The following is an 18,696-nucleotide window of genomic DNA, read 5'->3' on the forward strand; positions in this document are numbered from 1 at the left end:
ATATATATATATATATATATATATATATATATATATATATATATGTATATAGTTAAAAAATAAGAACAAAAATAAACAGGCAAACAGAAAAAAAATAGATGACGGTGGTAAAAGAAGTATAAGTCAAGAAGATGAACCATTTGGAAAGAGAAGAGACACAGCAAGAAACATCACAAAAAGAGTCTACAACAGGAAATATAGATAAAATATTTGAATGATTGAATATTTGAATATTTGAATGATACAGAACATAAAAATAGAAATGGGTGAAATAAAAAATATGAAAGAAATTTGAATTTGAAGGAAAGAAAGGAAATAAAAAAAAGTCAACATGCTAAAACAAGAAAACCTAATACTACAGCAAAATTATGAAAGAGTTAAAAAAAAACAAAGAAGAAATATATATATATATATATATATATATATATATATATATATATATATATATATATATATTTGAATGTCCATAAGCAATAAAAAACCGATATACAAATTTTATTACTTAAATAAAAATTAAAATTATTGATATTTCATAAAGACACGGGCATATAAATTTTCAAACATCCTGTATAAGACAAAATATGTATTTTAAGTTGTTCGATGAATTGTTCATTAGGCCTCAGAGACAAGACTTTCAAATATTATCGATAAGAAATTTAAATAAGTCGGTTATTGTGGAATGGATTTACCCGGAATAAAAGTGTATATAGAAAGTGTTTAAACAATAGACCGGGATTTGCGGTGGTTTTTCTCCCCGAAAGATTATATCGGTAAAAGTTTATTAACAAAAGACATTGAATTGAGAAACAGGTATCGTTTGTAGCTATTAGTAAGAAATATTTGTAAAGCAGATAGATTTAGTTAGAATAATTAAAGAATGTTGTTTTCTGGAATTACCCGAATGACGTTTTATAGAGAGAGGTGGATGATTTTTATTGGTCAATTTTTGAATGCAAGGAGGTGGTGGTTTTGGCTATGATATAGGAGAGAGGAAAAAAGTTAGTTAGTCAGTTTTCGTCCTCCAAGAAGGAAGGAGCTTTGTGATTTGTGTTTGTTTGAAGTCCCGAAGACGTAATTTACCGGGTGTGTTTATTTGCTGTGTAAAAGCTGACCAGTGTGAGGAACGGGGTACAGAGAGATAGAAAAACCAAAGGGTATAAGAATATTAATATCAGACGAAGCCGGAAACATTTGGAGTTATAAACAGGCGCGGAGATTGGCTCAAAAGGAGGCTGCATAGACTAACACGAGTTGTTGGGTTGCAGATACAAGGACAGATAGGAGAAAGGTGTACCTCATCTGGACCACAATAGGAGCAGAAGCAGAGAAAGGATTTTTTTTTGTGGCGTGGCCATAGAATTGCAACGGCAGAGAAAGAAAGGTCAGTCAATTTTCATTAGAGCAGGAGTGTGGTTTTCATTTATTAATTAAATAAATTGAATAAATAATAGAGACAGTTAATTTTGCGATCATTTAAAAAAAAAGAATTATAAAAAGAGCTTGGTTATAACACATATTAAAAATCAATGTAAAATAACATTTGGGTCCATGATAGAAAACAACTTCTCATATATTTAAAGTTAGTATATTGCAAATATTACAGGATTGATTGTTATATAAAATTTCATTAAAATAAAGGACATCTCACATATAGTTCAGTTGAAATTCTATGTATTTTATTCAGGTCATATTACCTATCCCAATTAGGATGCCAATTGGAAAATATTTTGAATCCACGATCAAAGGTAAATAGTACAAGTTAAATAGCCTGAGATTGTAATTAATTAATGCTGATTTATTGTGATTAATTGGAGATTAGATCATTTAATAAATATAGACAGGAATTTTTCTAAGTAAGCAATATAATACAATTTAAATAGCATAACAAAATGGCCCCCAACGTGTAAAGCTTTGAAAAATATTTCTAGTTGGCAAATTTAAAAGGATAGGAGTAGACGAGCAGATATTTGAAAGTTTATATGCCGTGGATAAAGTGAAATATTATGTAAAATTTGAGGACATAAAGATTTATATATTTTTTTTAAGATACAACTTACCATAATTGATTTATTCGTGATATTGACAATTTATAAGTTACCATAATTGATTTATTTGTGTGATATTTACATTTGATAATTTTACCATACTTGATTTATTTGATTGATTTTGACATTTGATATTTTACCATTTGATTTATTTGTGGGATATTGAAATTTGATACTCGTACTCAAGAGTTATTACATTTGAACAAGAAAAGTCCCGTTTGTTACAACAGACCAGTAGAATTTTATATTTGGCGGGGATAAAAACATAATAAATGCCAAACACAAGAAACAAGAGCAAAGAGAACAAAAAACAAGAAGATAAATCAGAACAGGAAGAATATTCAGACCAGGAAGACGTATTAGACACAACAGTAATGGAGACAGAAAAACAAGAATCGGGAATAGAAAAATTAATACAGATGATGCAACTCCAATCACAGAAGATGGATGAATCACAACAAAGAACGGAACAAAAATTGGACAATTTGGAAGAAAACCAAAGAAAAATGGAACAAAAAATGGAAACGCGTATGGACAAATATGAAAACGAAATAAAAGTCTGTTTAGAAAGAAGTAGGGAAGAAACAGAGAGGAAACTAGAATTGCAGAGAGAAGAAATCGAAACTAAAATGAAGGATATTCAGAGTATGCAAGAAAGGGAATTAGAACAGATAGAAATAAAATTTGAAAATGCGCTACAAGACCGGAAAGAAACGGAAAGGAGATTTAAACAAATTGCAGAGATGGAGATAAGAGGAGTAGAAAGAAAGGAAGTCATCGTACATAGCACAGAAGACGTAAAAGTACGATTTGGCGGGGATATAAGGAAACTACACCCAGTGCCTTTTATAAATAACCTAAAGGAAAAAGTCAAATACATAGGACCGTTTGCAACAGCAAAGGAAACCATCAGAAACCATCTCAAAGAAGAGGCAAATCTTTGGTTTGTCAGCAAGGAAGAAGAATTGGACAATTGGCAAGATTTTGAGAGAAGATTCTTAAATTATTTCTGGGGAAAAATCCAGCAACTACAAGTAAATAAAGAGTTACAAAATGGAAAATACCATGAGAGGATGGGCGTATCAGAAAAGATGTACGCATTACAACTCTATAATAATGCAAAACATTTGCAATATAATTATTCATCAGAACAATTGGTAGAGTTGATATCGCGACACTTTGAAGATACCTTGGAAGACCACATAAATCTCCAAAATTACAAGGACATTGACAGCTTATGTCAATTTTTGCAAATGAGAGAATCACGTAGGCATGAAAGAAGAGAAAGAAGACCGCAAGAAAATTATAGACAAAGAGAAAACCAAGAATATAGAGATAGAGGTCAAAATTGTAGAAGAGATTATACAAGACGAGAATTCATACCTAGACGGGGATACGAAAATAGACCGAACGGAAGAGAGAATTATGAACCCAGAACCCAGAGATGGAATGAAAACAGGGATCGGGAAAATCAGAGTAGAAATAACCGCCCATACCAAGGAAACAGATACAATAACCCACGGAATGAACAGGAATCTCGCGGTAACCGATACGGGAATGATAGACCAAAAGAGAACAGAAGAGAAATAAATAATATGCAAAGAGAAGAAAATGAATATGAGAGAGAAGATGACGGGCGAGAAAACACAGAAGAACAACAGGCGTGTTTTCAAGAAGGCGCTCACTAAAAACAAAGAAACAAACAGGAATTTTTTGTCACCCCAAGGAATTTATTAAACTGGCAGGAAACAATGAAAAGAGAAATGGAGTTAATTTAAAATTTGTGGATGGATTTATAAATGAGAAACCAATTAAAATTATGATGGACACAGGCTCTGAAATAACACTGGTCAACAGAAAATTAATCGAAGAAGTAAATTTAACAAGTCTAATTTATAAAATACCTAGGGTGAATTTAGTGGGCGCAAATAAGCGGACATTGGCAACAATAAATGAAGGTATACGAGTAATGGTACGATTGAAAAAAAATATGTATGCACTTCAATGTGTAATAATGCCGAATATGTCACATGACATGATTGTAGGCGTTGACGAATTAACGGAAAAACATGTAGTGATCGACTTCAAAACCAATACGATGAAAATAACAAAGGAAAAAGAAGAACAGGATAAGGAACAAGAGAAACAAATTACGGACGAATCAGAGAAAGAACAAACGGTGGAAATGAACCTGGTGACGAAGAAAGGAAAAGGAAGAAAGAGGGGAAAAGGTCAGAAAAAGATCAAAGAAAAAAAAAACCTGGGATTCCTCAAAAGATGAGACGAGCTCAGGAGAAGAAGATGGAAAGATTTTGACAAGAAATGAAAGCAAAACTTGGGATTCCTCAAAAGAAGAGACGAGCCCAACAAAAAAAACAAAGCAAAATGAAGAGGACAGTAAAGCTCATCGACGAATACCCAAGACCAACAAATCTAAAAACATTGCGAGGGTTTCTCGGTACGATAAATTATTTCAAGAAATTAATTCCCGATTTAAGCCAAAAAGAAATTCCTTTAATAAAATTGTTAAAGAAAGGGACAAAATGGAATTGGAAAGAAGAACAGGAGGAAGCTTTCAAAATATTGAAACAAGAATTTGCTAAAGGAACGAAAATATATCACCCTATTTACAATTTGCCGTTTATACTCCGTACGGATGCGTCGATACAGAAATTTGCAGGAGTGTTGTCGCAAATACAAAACGGCCAAGAGGTTCCGATATGTTTTATATCTCGAGTGACTAAAACACATGAGAGAAAATACAGTGTCACCGAGTTGGAATTCGCCAGTGTACTATTTTACGTAAACAAATTAAGGTTTTACTTATTGGGAGCTAAATTCACCATCGAAACGGATCATGCAGCATTGATACACATCATGAAGAATCGATTGGTAAATAACAGAATACACAGAGGCATTCTGCTCTTACAAGAGTATGATTTCCAATTTCGATACATCAAAGGGAAAGACAACATAATAGCTGACGCTTTAACACGGGACGAAGATACAGGAAAAAAGGAGACAATTACATTACATGTGGGATTGAATATATTGACACAAGACGAAGGGATATTTTTCGTTAAATGAGATAAGGACCGACCAGGAAGGCCTAGAAGAAAGAGAAAAGAGAAGAGCAGAGCTAGAAAACGAGATATTTTTTAAGAGAATAGACGGAAAGGAATTATAATTTAGTGACACCGACATTGGCAGAAAGAATCATAAAGAAACTACACGAGGAAAATGGACATATTGGCAGTAGAAAGGTATGGCTTGTGTTTAGGGAAAACTACATCAGTCGACAAGATTACCGCATTGCAAAAGAGATCACACAGAAATGCGAAGTATGCCAGAAATACAAGAGCAGGAATTTTAAAAAACGAAAATATTGCAAAGAGCATTGTATCCCGGAACAACCTGGACATTATAGCCATCGACATGTTAAGCGATCTAATTGTGACCACGCAAAGGAACAAGCATATTCTGGTGATGGTGGATGTGTTCTCAAAATACGTGAAATCATATAGTTGCCGCACCACAAAAGGGGAAGAAATATTGAGAAAAATAGACAATTTCATCGCTACGGTAGGAACCCCAAGAAAAATTTTACTAGACAATGCAACGTACTTCCGAAATGATCGTTTCAAGGGACAGCTTAGAGAACGGGGAATCGAGACGAACTTTGTAAGCATCAGGCATCCCCAAAGTAATCCTTCTGAGCGATTTATACAAGAGGTAACGAAATTTCTTCGCATTGCAACGGATGGTCAACATCGGCGATGGGACAGAAAATTGGGAGAAATAGAGATGTACCTAAATTCCATGCCAAGTACAGTAACGAAAGAAACACCAGAATACATCATGAAAGGCGTCATGCCGATAAGACCGTGGGAAGATCCAGAACAAAGAGAGTATCGACAGTTTATAGAAACGGTTCAGAGGAGATTAAGAAGAAGCAATGAGAAATACATCCAGAGACAGGGTCATAATAGGAAACGAAGACCAGTAACTTTCCAAAAGGGTGACAAAGTAATGGTAAGAGCATTAAGAGTGTCAAATCTTCAGAGCGGTATTTGCGCAAAATTGATGCCTGTTTTCGAAGGGCCATACATAGTAAACAACCAAGATGGAGTAAACAGCTATGAGTTGAAACATATGGATTCTGAAAAGATCAGAGGTATTTATAATATCCATGATGTATATAAATATCACGAATGAAGATTTAAATTTGTATAAAGTAGATAGTAGGATAGGATAATACGTAGCATAAGTACAGCTAGCATACAGGAAGTGCGTTTTAGTTTGCCTCGAGAAAATTTAGTTGCATAGATTGATAATTTTATCGATTACAAAGGCGGGGATTTGTTGTACTTTTGAATGTCCATAAGCAATAAAAAACCGATATACAAATTTTATTACTTAAATAAAAATTAAAATTATTGATATTTCATAAAGACACGGGCATATAAATTTTCAAACATCCTGTATAAGACAAAATATGTATTTTAAGTTGTTCGAAGAATTGTTCATTAGGCCTCAGAGACAAGACTTTCAAATATTATCGATAAGAAATTTAAATAAGTCGGTTATTGTGGAATGGATTTACCCGGAATAAAAGTGTATATAGAAAGTGTTTAAACAATAGACCGGGATTTGCGGTGGTTTTTCTCCCCGAAAGATTATATCGGTAAAAGTTTATTAACAAAAGACATTGAATTGAGAAACAGGTATCGTTTGTATCTATTAGTAAGAAATATTTGTAAAGCAGATAGATTTAGTTAGAATAATTAAAGAATGTTGTTTTCTGGAATTACCCGAATGACGTTTTATAGAGAGAGTTGGTTGGTAACGATATACGTCACAGAGGTGGATGATTTTTATTGGTCAATTTTTGAATGCAAGGAGGTGGTGGTTTTGGCTATGATATAGGAGAGAGGAAAAAAGTTAGTTAGTCAGTTTTCGTCGTCCAAGAAGGAAGGAGCTTTGTGATTTGTGTTTGTTTGAAGTCCCAAAGACGTAATACGCGCTATCTCAGAGTTGCTATGTAAAAGCTGACCAGTGTGAGGAACGGGGTACAGAGAGATAGAAAAACCAAAGGGTATAAGAATATTAATATCAGACGAAGCCGGAAACATTTGGAGTTATAAACAGGCGCGGAGATTGCCTCAAAAGGAGGCTGCATAGACTAACACGAGTTGTTGGGTTGCAGATGCAAGGACAGATAGGAGAAAGGTGTACGTCATCTGGACCACAATAGGAGCAGAAGCAGAGAAAGGATTTTTTTTTGTGGCGTGGCCATAGAATTGCAACGGCAGAGAAAGAAAGGTCAGTCAATTTTCATTAGAGCAGGAGTGTGGTTTTCATTTATTAATTAAATAAATTGAATAAATAACAGAGACAGTTAATTTTGCGATCATTAAAAAAAAAAAAAAAGAATTATAAAAAGAGCTTAGTTATAACACATATTAAAAATCAATGTAAAATAACATTTGGGTCCATGATAGAAAACAACTTCTCATATATTTAAAGTTAGTATATTGTAAATATTACAGGATTGATTGTTATATAAAATTTCATTAAAATAAAGGACATCTCACATATAGTTCAGTTGAAATTCTATGTATTTTATTCAGGTCATATTACCTATCCCAATTAGGATGCCAATTGGAAAATATTTTGAATCCACGATCAAAGGTAAATAGTACAAGTTAAATAGCCTGAGATTGTAATTAATTAATGCTGATTTATTGTGATTAATTGGAGATTAGATCATTTAATAAATATAGACAGGAATTTTTCTAAATAAGCAATATAATACAATTTAAATAGCATAACAATATATATATATATATATATATATATATATATACATATAAACATCTAGGGATAAAAATAGAAGTAAAAAATAACAAAAAAAAACTAGAGGAAATACTTGTGTAAATGAATAAATTAATAGGTAATTACTAGACTTCGGCAAATATGCACGTGTTTACCCGAAAATATGCAAATATTTTACAAAATATGCATACAAATAAATAAAACAATCGTAAAATAGTAACAATTTTATTAAAAAAAAAAGTGTACATAACTAAATATTTCCTACTATTCATTAAGATTTACATTTATTTTAAGTAACTACATCATTTTTAAGTATGAATAAACTTATTTAGAATTATGGTTACAATAAATGACCAAGTGGTGTTCAAAATTTTCTAACAAAAACTTGTGGCTTCTGTCTGAGTACATATATTTATATATGGAAAAACTTCGTTCAACATCAACTGATGTAACGGGAGCATTTTTCAAACTAACCAAAACATTTGGTTCTAAATTAATTGTTTCCGAAATATTTCCAGCTAGAACACTGACTACTTCAGAAAGAATATGGTAACCTTTATTTTTTTCCATAGTAGCTTCAAATTTTTTTAAAATATCTTTTCCAATATTACCTCTAACGTTCCGACAACATGACGCAAATTCTTTTATTAATGCTGTACTTTCGAACAATGACAGTTTTGGTGATTCTAACTGAGTAATTGTTTTTTGAACAAAACTAAAATTTGATTTTATAAATGAAAGTTCTTGTTGAACCAAGTTACTCTGAAAAGTTTGTTTAGAATCCAAAAGAGATTGGGAACTTTCATCTGTTAACGTATCAATTATGTTCTTTATTTTAACAAAATGATCTGCATAAAAATTAGCTGCTTCTAACCATGTTCCCCATCGCGTTAAAATAGGTTGTGGTGGAAGAGGAATGTTAGGTAGCATTTCTTTATAAAGTTGAATTCTTATAGGAGATTTAAGAAATACTTTTTTGACACTGGATATCATGGTATTTACAAGAGGAAACTTTTTTTGTATTTCCTCTGCAACTCTGTTTAATCCATGCGCTACACAAGTAACATGTATTAAATCTGGGAAAAATATTTTTAAATTTTGTCCTGCTTTCACCATATAAGGAGCAGCATCCGATAAAATAAGCAGTAATTTATTAGAAGGAATAGTTGTCGGAAGAAAAAAAGTTGCTAATGTTTCTTGTATAAAACGCGAAATTGTTAAAGCATTTGTTTTCTCAAGTTGCTGGCATGAAATAAGATGAGATTTTGGTAAGGTATCTTCTTTAAGAACACCAATCAATAAATGAGCAATATAATTTCCTGAGGAATCTGTGGTTTCGTCTACAGATATGTAAAAATAATTATCTGCAATTTCTTCCTTAATATTAATTAACACCGACGAGTATAGCCCGTTCACATTATTTCTTCTTAGAGACCGATCACTTGGAACATTAAGTTTGCAATATTTTTTTAGAAACGAACTAAAATTTAAATTTGCTAATTTTGAAAGCGGTATGTTTGCAGACACTAATGCGCGACACAAGTCTTCATTAAAAGTTTCTTGCTCATCTAATTTTTTTGAAGTAGATTGGAAACATTTAGCCATTGAAGTTTGATGTTTTCCTCCTATTTTTCCTTTTTTTGCAATGTGTGAAGCAGTTCTCACATGTTGGTCTATCTGAAATTTCTTCTCACATGCTATCTATAAATAAAAATAAAAACCTTTATTTTAACCCAACCTTTAAAATATAAAAATATACAAGGTGTTTTTGGTTAATCAAATAACTGGTTTGGAAAAAAAAACACTCGCTAAGTGTTTTAAATGCAGTATTAATCCACAAATTAGTTTTTGTTACTAACCATTAGTACATCATATAACTTATTTTAAAATTCAACAAAAGTTGTTTTTTTTGTTAATTCAATTACAATAAAAATAATTGTGTTTTAAAATAGCTGACTTCATAAAAAAAAGTAAAGGTGAAAAATTTTTCTAAATACACACCATTGTATTGTACCATGGACAATTTTTTCTCACTAAAGGAAGCTATTTTTCATTTAAAAACAACCTACGAGTACTAAATTTCAAGTAAATACGTTTATTGGTTTTAAAGTTATTGTTGTTATTAACTAAAAGAATTTAATTTTTTTTAATTTTAACACCCTGTATCTCGAAAAGTAAATAAGTTTGACCCCTCATTAACTATATCGTTTTGTTCAATTTTTCGAGAAGTATCTACAGTCAAACGTTGTAAGTGTCATTTGGAAACACCCTGTATGTATGAAATATTAGATATTTAATAGAAAATATTAGATACTTACAATTTTGCCACAGACTGAACAGTAGATTTTTCCCATATCCATAGACAGCTCTTTATAAGGTTTAATCCAAGTTGAAGCACTGGTTGTTTTAGGCATTATAAAATCACAATCTTCCTTTTTGTTACGCACAACGAGTGTTTACGCTTTGAATATCAAAACAAAAATGATTTACAAATCTGAGCATCAAATTAGAAATGTTTAGGTACCTAATTCAATAAACTGGGAGATTTTGGAAAATCCCTAAATTAGGAACAAAACTATTAGCCGTTTACCTGCTGTTAAGATACAATAAATTGTAGATAGATTTGGGGATTAGATCATAAAATGCAAATGAGCGAACCCTTAGCGATTATCCAATAACTGAATGCCTCAGTGACCGAGACTTTCTAAGAATGTTGAGGGCTACTTAAATTGATCTTCTTTGAAATTGTAAATGTTTTGTACCTGTAGAGATTACGTACTTAGATCATTTCTTGATTAAAATGACTACAAAATTTTATACAAGAATTGAAATAAATTGGTATGTTTAAAAATTTTCAAATACAGTATAAAAATCTTAACTTTTATGCACTTTATGCAAACTTTTATACAAATATGCCAAAATATGAAATATTTGCATAAAATATGCACAATATGCAAAATATGCAATATGCATATTTGCCGAAGTCTAGTAATTACTTACATTAGTGAGGATAGTCTGATTAGTCTGAAATTTGGACAGTGGATTATGTTTTATTTTTTATTCATTTTTCAATCTATACATTTTTTTACGCTGAGCTATAGTTTTTCTGTATTTCGCATTTAAAAAACTGATATTTTGACATAAATTTCAAGATGCCGCCGCCATTACAGCTGCTGTCAATGATGTGCGTGTGCGTAGTACATACATCTTGATCCAATGTTGCCACACTTTTTAAATATATTGTTTATTGTGAAAATATTAATTCTCAACTTCTCAAGTACAATCATAAAGGAATAATGATAATGAGTATCATTTCCGTTTTCTGTTTTTAAGGGATTCATATAACTGTATTTCATTTGTTATTCACTTATGTTATTACATATAGATTATAGTTTATTTCGTTTTATGTTGTATTTAGTTGGATGCATTAGTTATTAACTTCTTTATTAATTTACATAGTTAGATGTGATTATATTAGTTAAGATTAGGTTTTAATTTGTTTTTTTATTGGTACCGCCCATTTTGCTTATTTAAAGTACGCTGTAGCGTGTTTAAATTCAACTTTCAAAAACGCGCATGTTTTAAAGTTACTCTGGCAACATCAACAGTTTTAAATATTTAGCTGACCTGACAGGAGAACAAAACTTGTAATGTCAAACAAATAATATAGGAATAAAATATTAGTAACAAATATTTCAAAAGCTTTATTCAAATATTTGGAAATCTCAATCGTCCCAATCTTTTAAATGAATGTGAAAAGTGCAGTTGATATTGTTTGAAATATTTATACTGTCGTTTTTTCAATCAGAGGAAAGGCTGTTCAAATTTATACTAGCGACTTTCTCGGAAGCCAATAGGGTTGTTCTTCCATTAATGGCACTTTCAATAATGTTTGAAACATTCTTCTCATTCTTGTTTTAAGCAATATACAACCAGTAATAACAATTATTCTGATATGACAGATTGTAAATTAATTTTTGTTTTTCCCATTTCCATAATAACGAAAGGTATACTGATGTATATCACAAATTCAGAAATTTTACATTATTAGCTCTTATTTCAATTTTTTGTAGTAATAATACATTATTTCAAAGTGTACCAATAAAAAGAAATAGCGTAAAGTATTCGTAGATAACTGGTCTTTAAAACACTTCCTATATTTAGCGCGTGTTTTGAAGACAGCAATATCCACTTATACTTAATATACTATACTGTTAACGAATTTTGCAAAAATACTAATGAGTCCAATTTCCGTTTTTCAATGCCATTGCCATCAAACTGGTGAGTATTTCGTTTTATGTTCTATTTTGTTGGATGCATTAGTTATTAACTTCTTTTTTAATTTAAAGTTTTAGATATGATTGGATTAGTTTAGATTAGGTTTTATTTTGTTATTTAATAGTTAATAATGATTTTTACAAAAAAGCTAATTCTGCAACTTGAAAACAGTGTTTAAAACTTAATTTCATTATATTTACTCCACAAGAAACAACATGTGGTACACTTTTATTAAAACTTAAAAATTTAATATATTTACTCCGCAAAAAACTATGTATAAGTGGCAACATTGAACCTGCGCAGAATATTGTATATTGTGCGCAAACGCGCTTGACTTGTTTTTCCAAATAAATGAATTTTGGCCATTTTACAATATTTTATATTTTTGGATAATTTAACGGGGAAAATGATTGGTATTTACAATTGATTTATAAATTTTATGTAACTACTAAGGCTATTTCGTATTTTGATAACATTTTTCTCTTGTTCATTTTTGATTTCCTATACTTTTTATGAATTTTTGTTACATTTTTTCACTTTTTGTATGTTTCCGTAGACGTAAACATGAAAATTTTGCCTTTTTTCTATTTTTCGGGCTAAGTCCAACAAAAATTCCCATTTTTAGGGACCCTCACTAATGTAAACAAATACCAATTAATAATAAGATTAAAAAATATATGATAAATAAAAAAAATTGAGAAACATAACAAAAGGATGCAAAATATTCAGAGCCTAGGAAGAAAAGCAAAAAAGTGCACATTCAAGTATAAAAATTGTCATTGGCCTGAAAAAAAAAGAAGATTTTTTAAAGATGATACAGATGAACGAACATGCCCCATTTTAAACTAGTAGCAAAATCAAATAACTTACCTCAGAGCTAGATTCAGCTTTTTTAGTATCCACTGAAGGTTTGGCTAGTGATTTCAAAACTGATTTCTTGGTGGTCTCCTCCTCAGATGAACTTTCATCAGAACTTTCCTCTTGTTGAGACTTATTTTGTGGTTCGATTTGTTGGAAATGGTTTGCTGGCTGCCATTTTGACTTCTTCCTCAGATGAATCTTCTGAACTACTTTCTTTCTTTTGAACATATTTTGTAATTTGCTTCGGTACTGGCGGTTCTTTCCTTTTGAACTCGTTTGATAGGAGCCCTCTCTGGTTCATCAGATGAATCTTCTGAAGAGTCTTCAGAACTACCATTTTTTACTGCTGATTTAACTGGAATCTGTGCTTGTTTTTGTATTGATTTCACTGACGGTTTTTGTACTTCTTCCTCATCAGAAGAGGGGTCATCAAAACTTTCTGCTCTCTTTTGTGTGGGTTTAACTGATGGTTGAACAGCTTTAAGTGGTTCTTCGTCATCTGAAGAATCTTCAGAACTGCTGTCCTTTTCATGTGATTTAATTGGATGATTAGTTACTTTTACATTCCCGTTTACCACCGGCTTAGATTTTTGTGTTTCCTCTTCCTCACTGCTCGAATCCTCACTTTCTGCTGCATTGACTTTTAATTGTTTTGCTTTGGGACCTGATTTAAAATAATATGAAACAAGTTCATTAAGCACAGGTGATCCTTTGGCCAAAGATGCCTAAAATAAAAATTTTATGACAATGAGACAAACACGTGGTGACGAATTTCATTAAACAAGTTATTTTGCGCAGTATATAACATTAAATCGACACTAATGATAATTTAAATTTTACTTACCGCCTTAGTTTCTTTCTGAAATTGGGCTGCAAGTTTTATATTGGTTTTTTTCAAAAAATCAAAAATAAGCGCGTTAAGCACATTATTTGTAGTCTCCGCCATTTCGAGCACAAAAAAGGGTTTACAATTCACAAAATTCAGTCCAGTCTTACCAATAGCTATGCAAAAAAATCATGATACTTAAGCGTCTATATCAGAGAACAACCGAACACAGAGAAGCTACAGTCCTTTGAAGTTACGTAGCCAAGCCGCCAATGACAGCTAACAACCAGAAAATTAATAGTCAGTGGGCATATCACACAATATAAATTCTTAAGAGCGTAGGCGCAAAATTTCGGGCCAATGTTTTTTAAATGCATTCATTTTTTTCGAATCCTGAAAAAACTAATAAGTATTTTTGAAAAATTTAAACGCAGAATGAAAGACTACATTATTACTGAGGGCCGAAAGTCCCTGAAAACACATATAATGTTTATTTTAATAAGTTACAGGGGTAAAAAAAAGAGAAAATTTAGTGTAATTTTTAATTTCAAATATCTCATTCAAAAAAACTTTTTGTTTATTCTAAGGGACTTTCGGCCCTCGGTAATAATGTAATCTTTCATTCTGTGTTTAAATTTTTCAAAAATATTTGTTAGTTTTCTCAGGATTCCAAAACAATGTTAAAAAGCATTGGCCCGAAATTTTGCGCCTACGCTCTTAAACGAAACAAAGACATTACTAAAATGCTCAAACTAAAAATTGTTAGAAACAAAATTAGACCGATAATTGGGAAATCTTAAAATTACAATAGAACAAGACTTTATTTTTTATAGCTCGGACAGACACGTCGGCATCGGCTTACTGTTCGAAAGTCAAACCAATACTATTATATAATAACTAATAATAATTACAAAGCAATAGTAATTACCTGTTATTATTCTTAGGAAATCTAAATAAACTTAAGCTGGATTTATAGTTTGACGGACTGTAAACGTAGACGCACTGGAAAAAGATCAACATAGAATTTTGTGTACTCTTATTTATAAATGAACGCAAACGCATGACGGAACGTAAGTGAAACGCACTGCAACGGAAGAGTTCGCCAACTTTCATCTTTTACAGTGTGTTACTTACGTCTGGCCAATCAAAAGGAAGAATTTTGTGCTGTCAACCAACGTGAACTGTCTGGCACGCCCACCATTTTGTAAAGTTGTTTATCAATATAATCGAATTTTGATTTTGTTGATTATTTGTTACAATGAACGTTAAGAATATATAAAATAATAATAATAAATAATAAAAGGATATTATAGTATCATGGGCACCAACTCTAGCCACTGTTTCTACTCATGCGAAAAAATTCCACTCCGTCCATTTATAAATTGAAATAATCTTTACAGTCCGTTTGTTACGTCTGCAGTGCGTCTACGTCTACAGTCCGTCAAACTATAAATCCAGCTTTATTCCTTTTCCTGTCACAGATGAACATCCGCGAATCGCACAAATATATCCAGACATTTTAAATATAAATTAAACTTTTAACTATAAACTGTAACTATAAACTTATATATTTAACTATAACTATAAACTATAACTATAACCTTTTAACTATAAATAAATTATATAAATGGTCAAATGCACTTGTTGTGTCGAGTGTTTACCATAGACGCCTACGGACTATCGAAAACAACCAGAATTAAAGAATAAGCACGTGTTTTTGACAGTTACACAACCAGAATCGGGCATGCGTATACAAAAATGGTACACGCTTTTGGACCGTTGTGTCGCTTCTATGTGTTCGGTTTTTCTATGTCTATATTCTTTGCTATGATTATGATTAAGAAGATAAGATATTGCGCATAAGTCGTGACGTAATTGGAGAGCTGCACGTTCGTAATGTCAGTTTTTTGTATGTGTCAATAAATAATCTTTAATAAATAGTTTGGAGATATCCTTTTGTGTACGATTATTGTAATTATTAAACCTTTTTTTAATATTATTATTTTGCTAATCGAATAATTTCATCACAGAATGCATAAAAATCCCATTTAACTTTAACAAGAATTCAAATTCTGCTCTCCAATGACGGCATGCGCGAACACGACCGATTTTGTGCTACGGGAAGATCCTATCTTGTTATTCATAGATGTTCATAGTATCATGCAAAAAAATAACAGGACAGACTGATTTCACAGAGTGACAACTTAAAGTTCTTCTTCTTCTAATGGCGCTACCACAGAATAAGAAACAATTGGGTTGAGTTTACTGAAAGTACACGAGCGGCTAGCTATCATAGATGTTTAAGCGCCAAACAGAGAGATACATAACCTGAAAAATTCAAAATCAGATGTGATCAAATGAAGATGCCGACCAATCACAGCATAGACACCCCTTATGCTGTGACCAATCACAGCAAACGTAGGTGGCCGTTTATAGTGTAGTCTGCTATCAGGTGGACGCGATGGAAGCGCCATGCGATACGACGGAGAAATATTAATAAAAGCCAATAAAAGCAGTCTTGTTGAAGGCTGTCATTGTCATTTCATCCAAGAATGCAAAAATAAATTTAAATTCGAATGTCTATATTATTTATTTTCGCCTAATTTTATAGGGATCAAGAAACGTAAATAAAAACATCTATATACGTATTCAAAGAATAATTCATAAGCAAACCTTAGACATTACAGGTAATAGGACAAAATAAAATGTGTTGCTCCTTATGATGGTGTCAGAGTTGCCAAGTCTCCAGTTTTTTCATACTCTCACATAATATAGAAATGCATATAAAAATTAATAGATTTTAGTTAATTAAAGATAATCAAATGCATATACAATAAAATTTTTTAAAATGATATAAAAAATTAATAGTATTAATTAAATTACCGTATATAATAGAAGTGCATTGAAATTATATAAAAATTCATAGATTTTAGTTAAATTAAAGATAATAATCAAAGGCATATACAATAAAATTTGAGATTTACAAAGATTTGGAAAGTGCTAATTTACAATATTTAACTGCATTTAAACAGAAAATATTTGTTTTATATTTATTTAAAACTTGTAGCTTCTCATAACACAAATTAAAATTTCGTAAAAGTAACTTATATTTTAAACCTTCATATACATTTTACAAAAAAAATATGGCAAGTTTTATACTTATTTCAAATTTGTAGCTTCTCATAACACAAATTATTATTTCGTAAAAGTAACTTTATATTTGTAACATTCATATACATATTTTACTAAAATAAATACGGCAACACTGTGACGCGGTGCCTTGAGGAAATATATTTGGTTAGGTTAGAGTGCACTAAAAAAATGCGAATTGTCACAGCCACCTAAAGTAAGCTTTAGGTTAGTTTCTGTGTTTATACTGTGGTTTCTACATAGAATAACCGAACACACATGTGTTCGATTGTTCTCTGGTTTCTATATCAATGGGCGCGTTCTGCAGACGGAGCAGCTACCGCTCCGCTACTTCCGAATCCATCGGTTAGCGCTGGATCAAATGTCATAAGTCAAAACCTGCTGGATTCCGCTACCTTATCTGTCAATGTCAAATAATTTGTCATTTTAAAAATTAAATATTTTTGTTCTTTGTTTACGTTTGTCAGTAGATTGCCAATTTAGCTTGACTTTTAAATATTATTTAACTTTATCTCACATTCATATAATAGGAATATAGAAAGGAATGACATAATTAGAGTATTAGTGGAAGAACTTGCGGACGAGGAAAATAATATCCAGCTAATTGGAAATGTTGTGGATCAGTTGACACAAAATGAAGAATTAGAGCTAAATAAGGTATTTTGTAAAGCATTTTCGCATGAGTGGGGAATGTGCTGAAGTAGGTTTTAGTAAAGATTATTAGTTCTTTGAAAACTACATATAAATATTTTAGGTAATTACTCAGCAACTAGGAAATTTAGGAGTTATACCAATTTCAATTCAATACCATACAATTCCTTTAGATAAAAAGTGGAACATCTATTAATGTGGCGAAAAGGCAAATAGAATGATGATACTTGTATATATTTTGGTTCATTAATATTTATGTTATATTTACAAACTTTTCTTATTTGGCTTATAAACACACTTTCCTCTGTAAAATAATTAATTTTAATAAAACAAAAGCTACTAAAAATATATCATTTTATTTACAACATTTTACAAGTTTTATTTACAGTGCTATAAATGTAGTTAATACAATAAACTGATTTGGAAGAAGAATATATGAATAGTATGATTACAAAAAAAAAATAACATAGAGTCACAAAATAAGATAACAAATCAATTCAGAAAAAGTCACAAGGTATAATGGTATTAAGTTATCTAATGCATGCAGATAATGTAACACTAAACACAATACAAAAGCTGAAGTCGAAAGTATTACAAAGTTGGATCAGAATTATCACTTTTGAAGGGGAAAACTGATAGATTAAAAATTTGGAGCTTCTTTGAAGAGTTAGCTAATAGAAGAGTTCTGGGAGTAAAGCTGTTATAAGAGTAATTGAATCTATGAAAAGAATATAAAAAGTCTGCACATACCTAGTTGCAATATTGGAGAATAATAAACAAATATTTTGGAGAGAAGTTTGAAGCAGGTGCACAGGCTGTTGATAATTTTAAATAGAACTATTAAGTCTCTTTGATTTCTATATACCTCAAGAGAAGTTCAGTATACATTCTAATGCAACATATTCACAGTATACATGCATCCATACAATGGCATGACAGAAAATTGGACAGTCTTAAGTTTCAGTTTAGATTTTAGATGCAATGTAATAGGGGGACAAAACTGTAGACCAGTAAATGAAAAGGGATCTAACCATGGAGAAGGAGATCAAA

General features: G+C 31.2%; 1 protein-coding gene and 1 long non-coding RNA gene across 2 annotated transcripts in view; one reads left to right on the plus strand and one right to left on the minus strand.

Annotated features, from left to right (window-relative positions):
* LOC140441405 (uncharacterized) overlaps nucleotides 1-14,025 on the minus strand; it is a 51,764-nt gene extending 37,739 nt beyond the window's left edge. The window contains 3 exon segments of the mRNA XM_072532117.1: nucleotides 13,029-13,238; nucleotides 13,241-13,744; nucleotides 13,864-14,025. Coding sequence (XP_072388218.1) covers nucleotides 13,029-13,238; nucleotides 13,241-13,744; nucleotides 13,864-13,965 — 816 coding nt within the window. The 5' untranslated portion in view covers nucleotides 13,966-14,025.
* Nucleotides 14,026-17,167: 3,142 nt separating this feature from the next.
* LOC140441406 (uncharacterized) lies at nucleotides 17,168-18,244 on the plus strand. Its single transcript, XR_011950998.1, has 2 exons — nucleotides 17,168-17,695; nucleotides 17,750-18,244. It is a non-coding gene; the product is annotated as an uncharacterized lncRNA (long non-coding RNA).
* Nucleotides 18,245-18,696: the final 452 nt, after the last annotated feature.

Source organism: Diabrotica undecimpunctata, chromosome 5 (assembly GCF_040954645.1).
Source record: "Diabrotica undecimpunctata isolate CICGRU chromosome 5, icDiaUnde3, whole genome shotgun sequence".
Classification (NCBI taxonomy): Eukaryota; Metazoa; Arthropoda; class Insecta; order Coleoptera; family Chrysomelidae; genus Diabrotica; species Diabrotica undecimpunctata.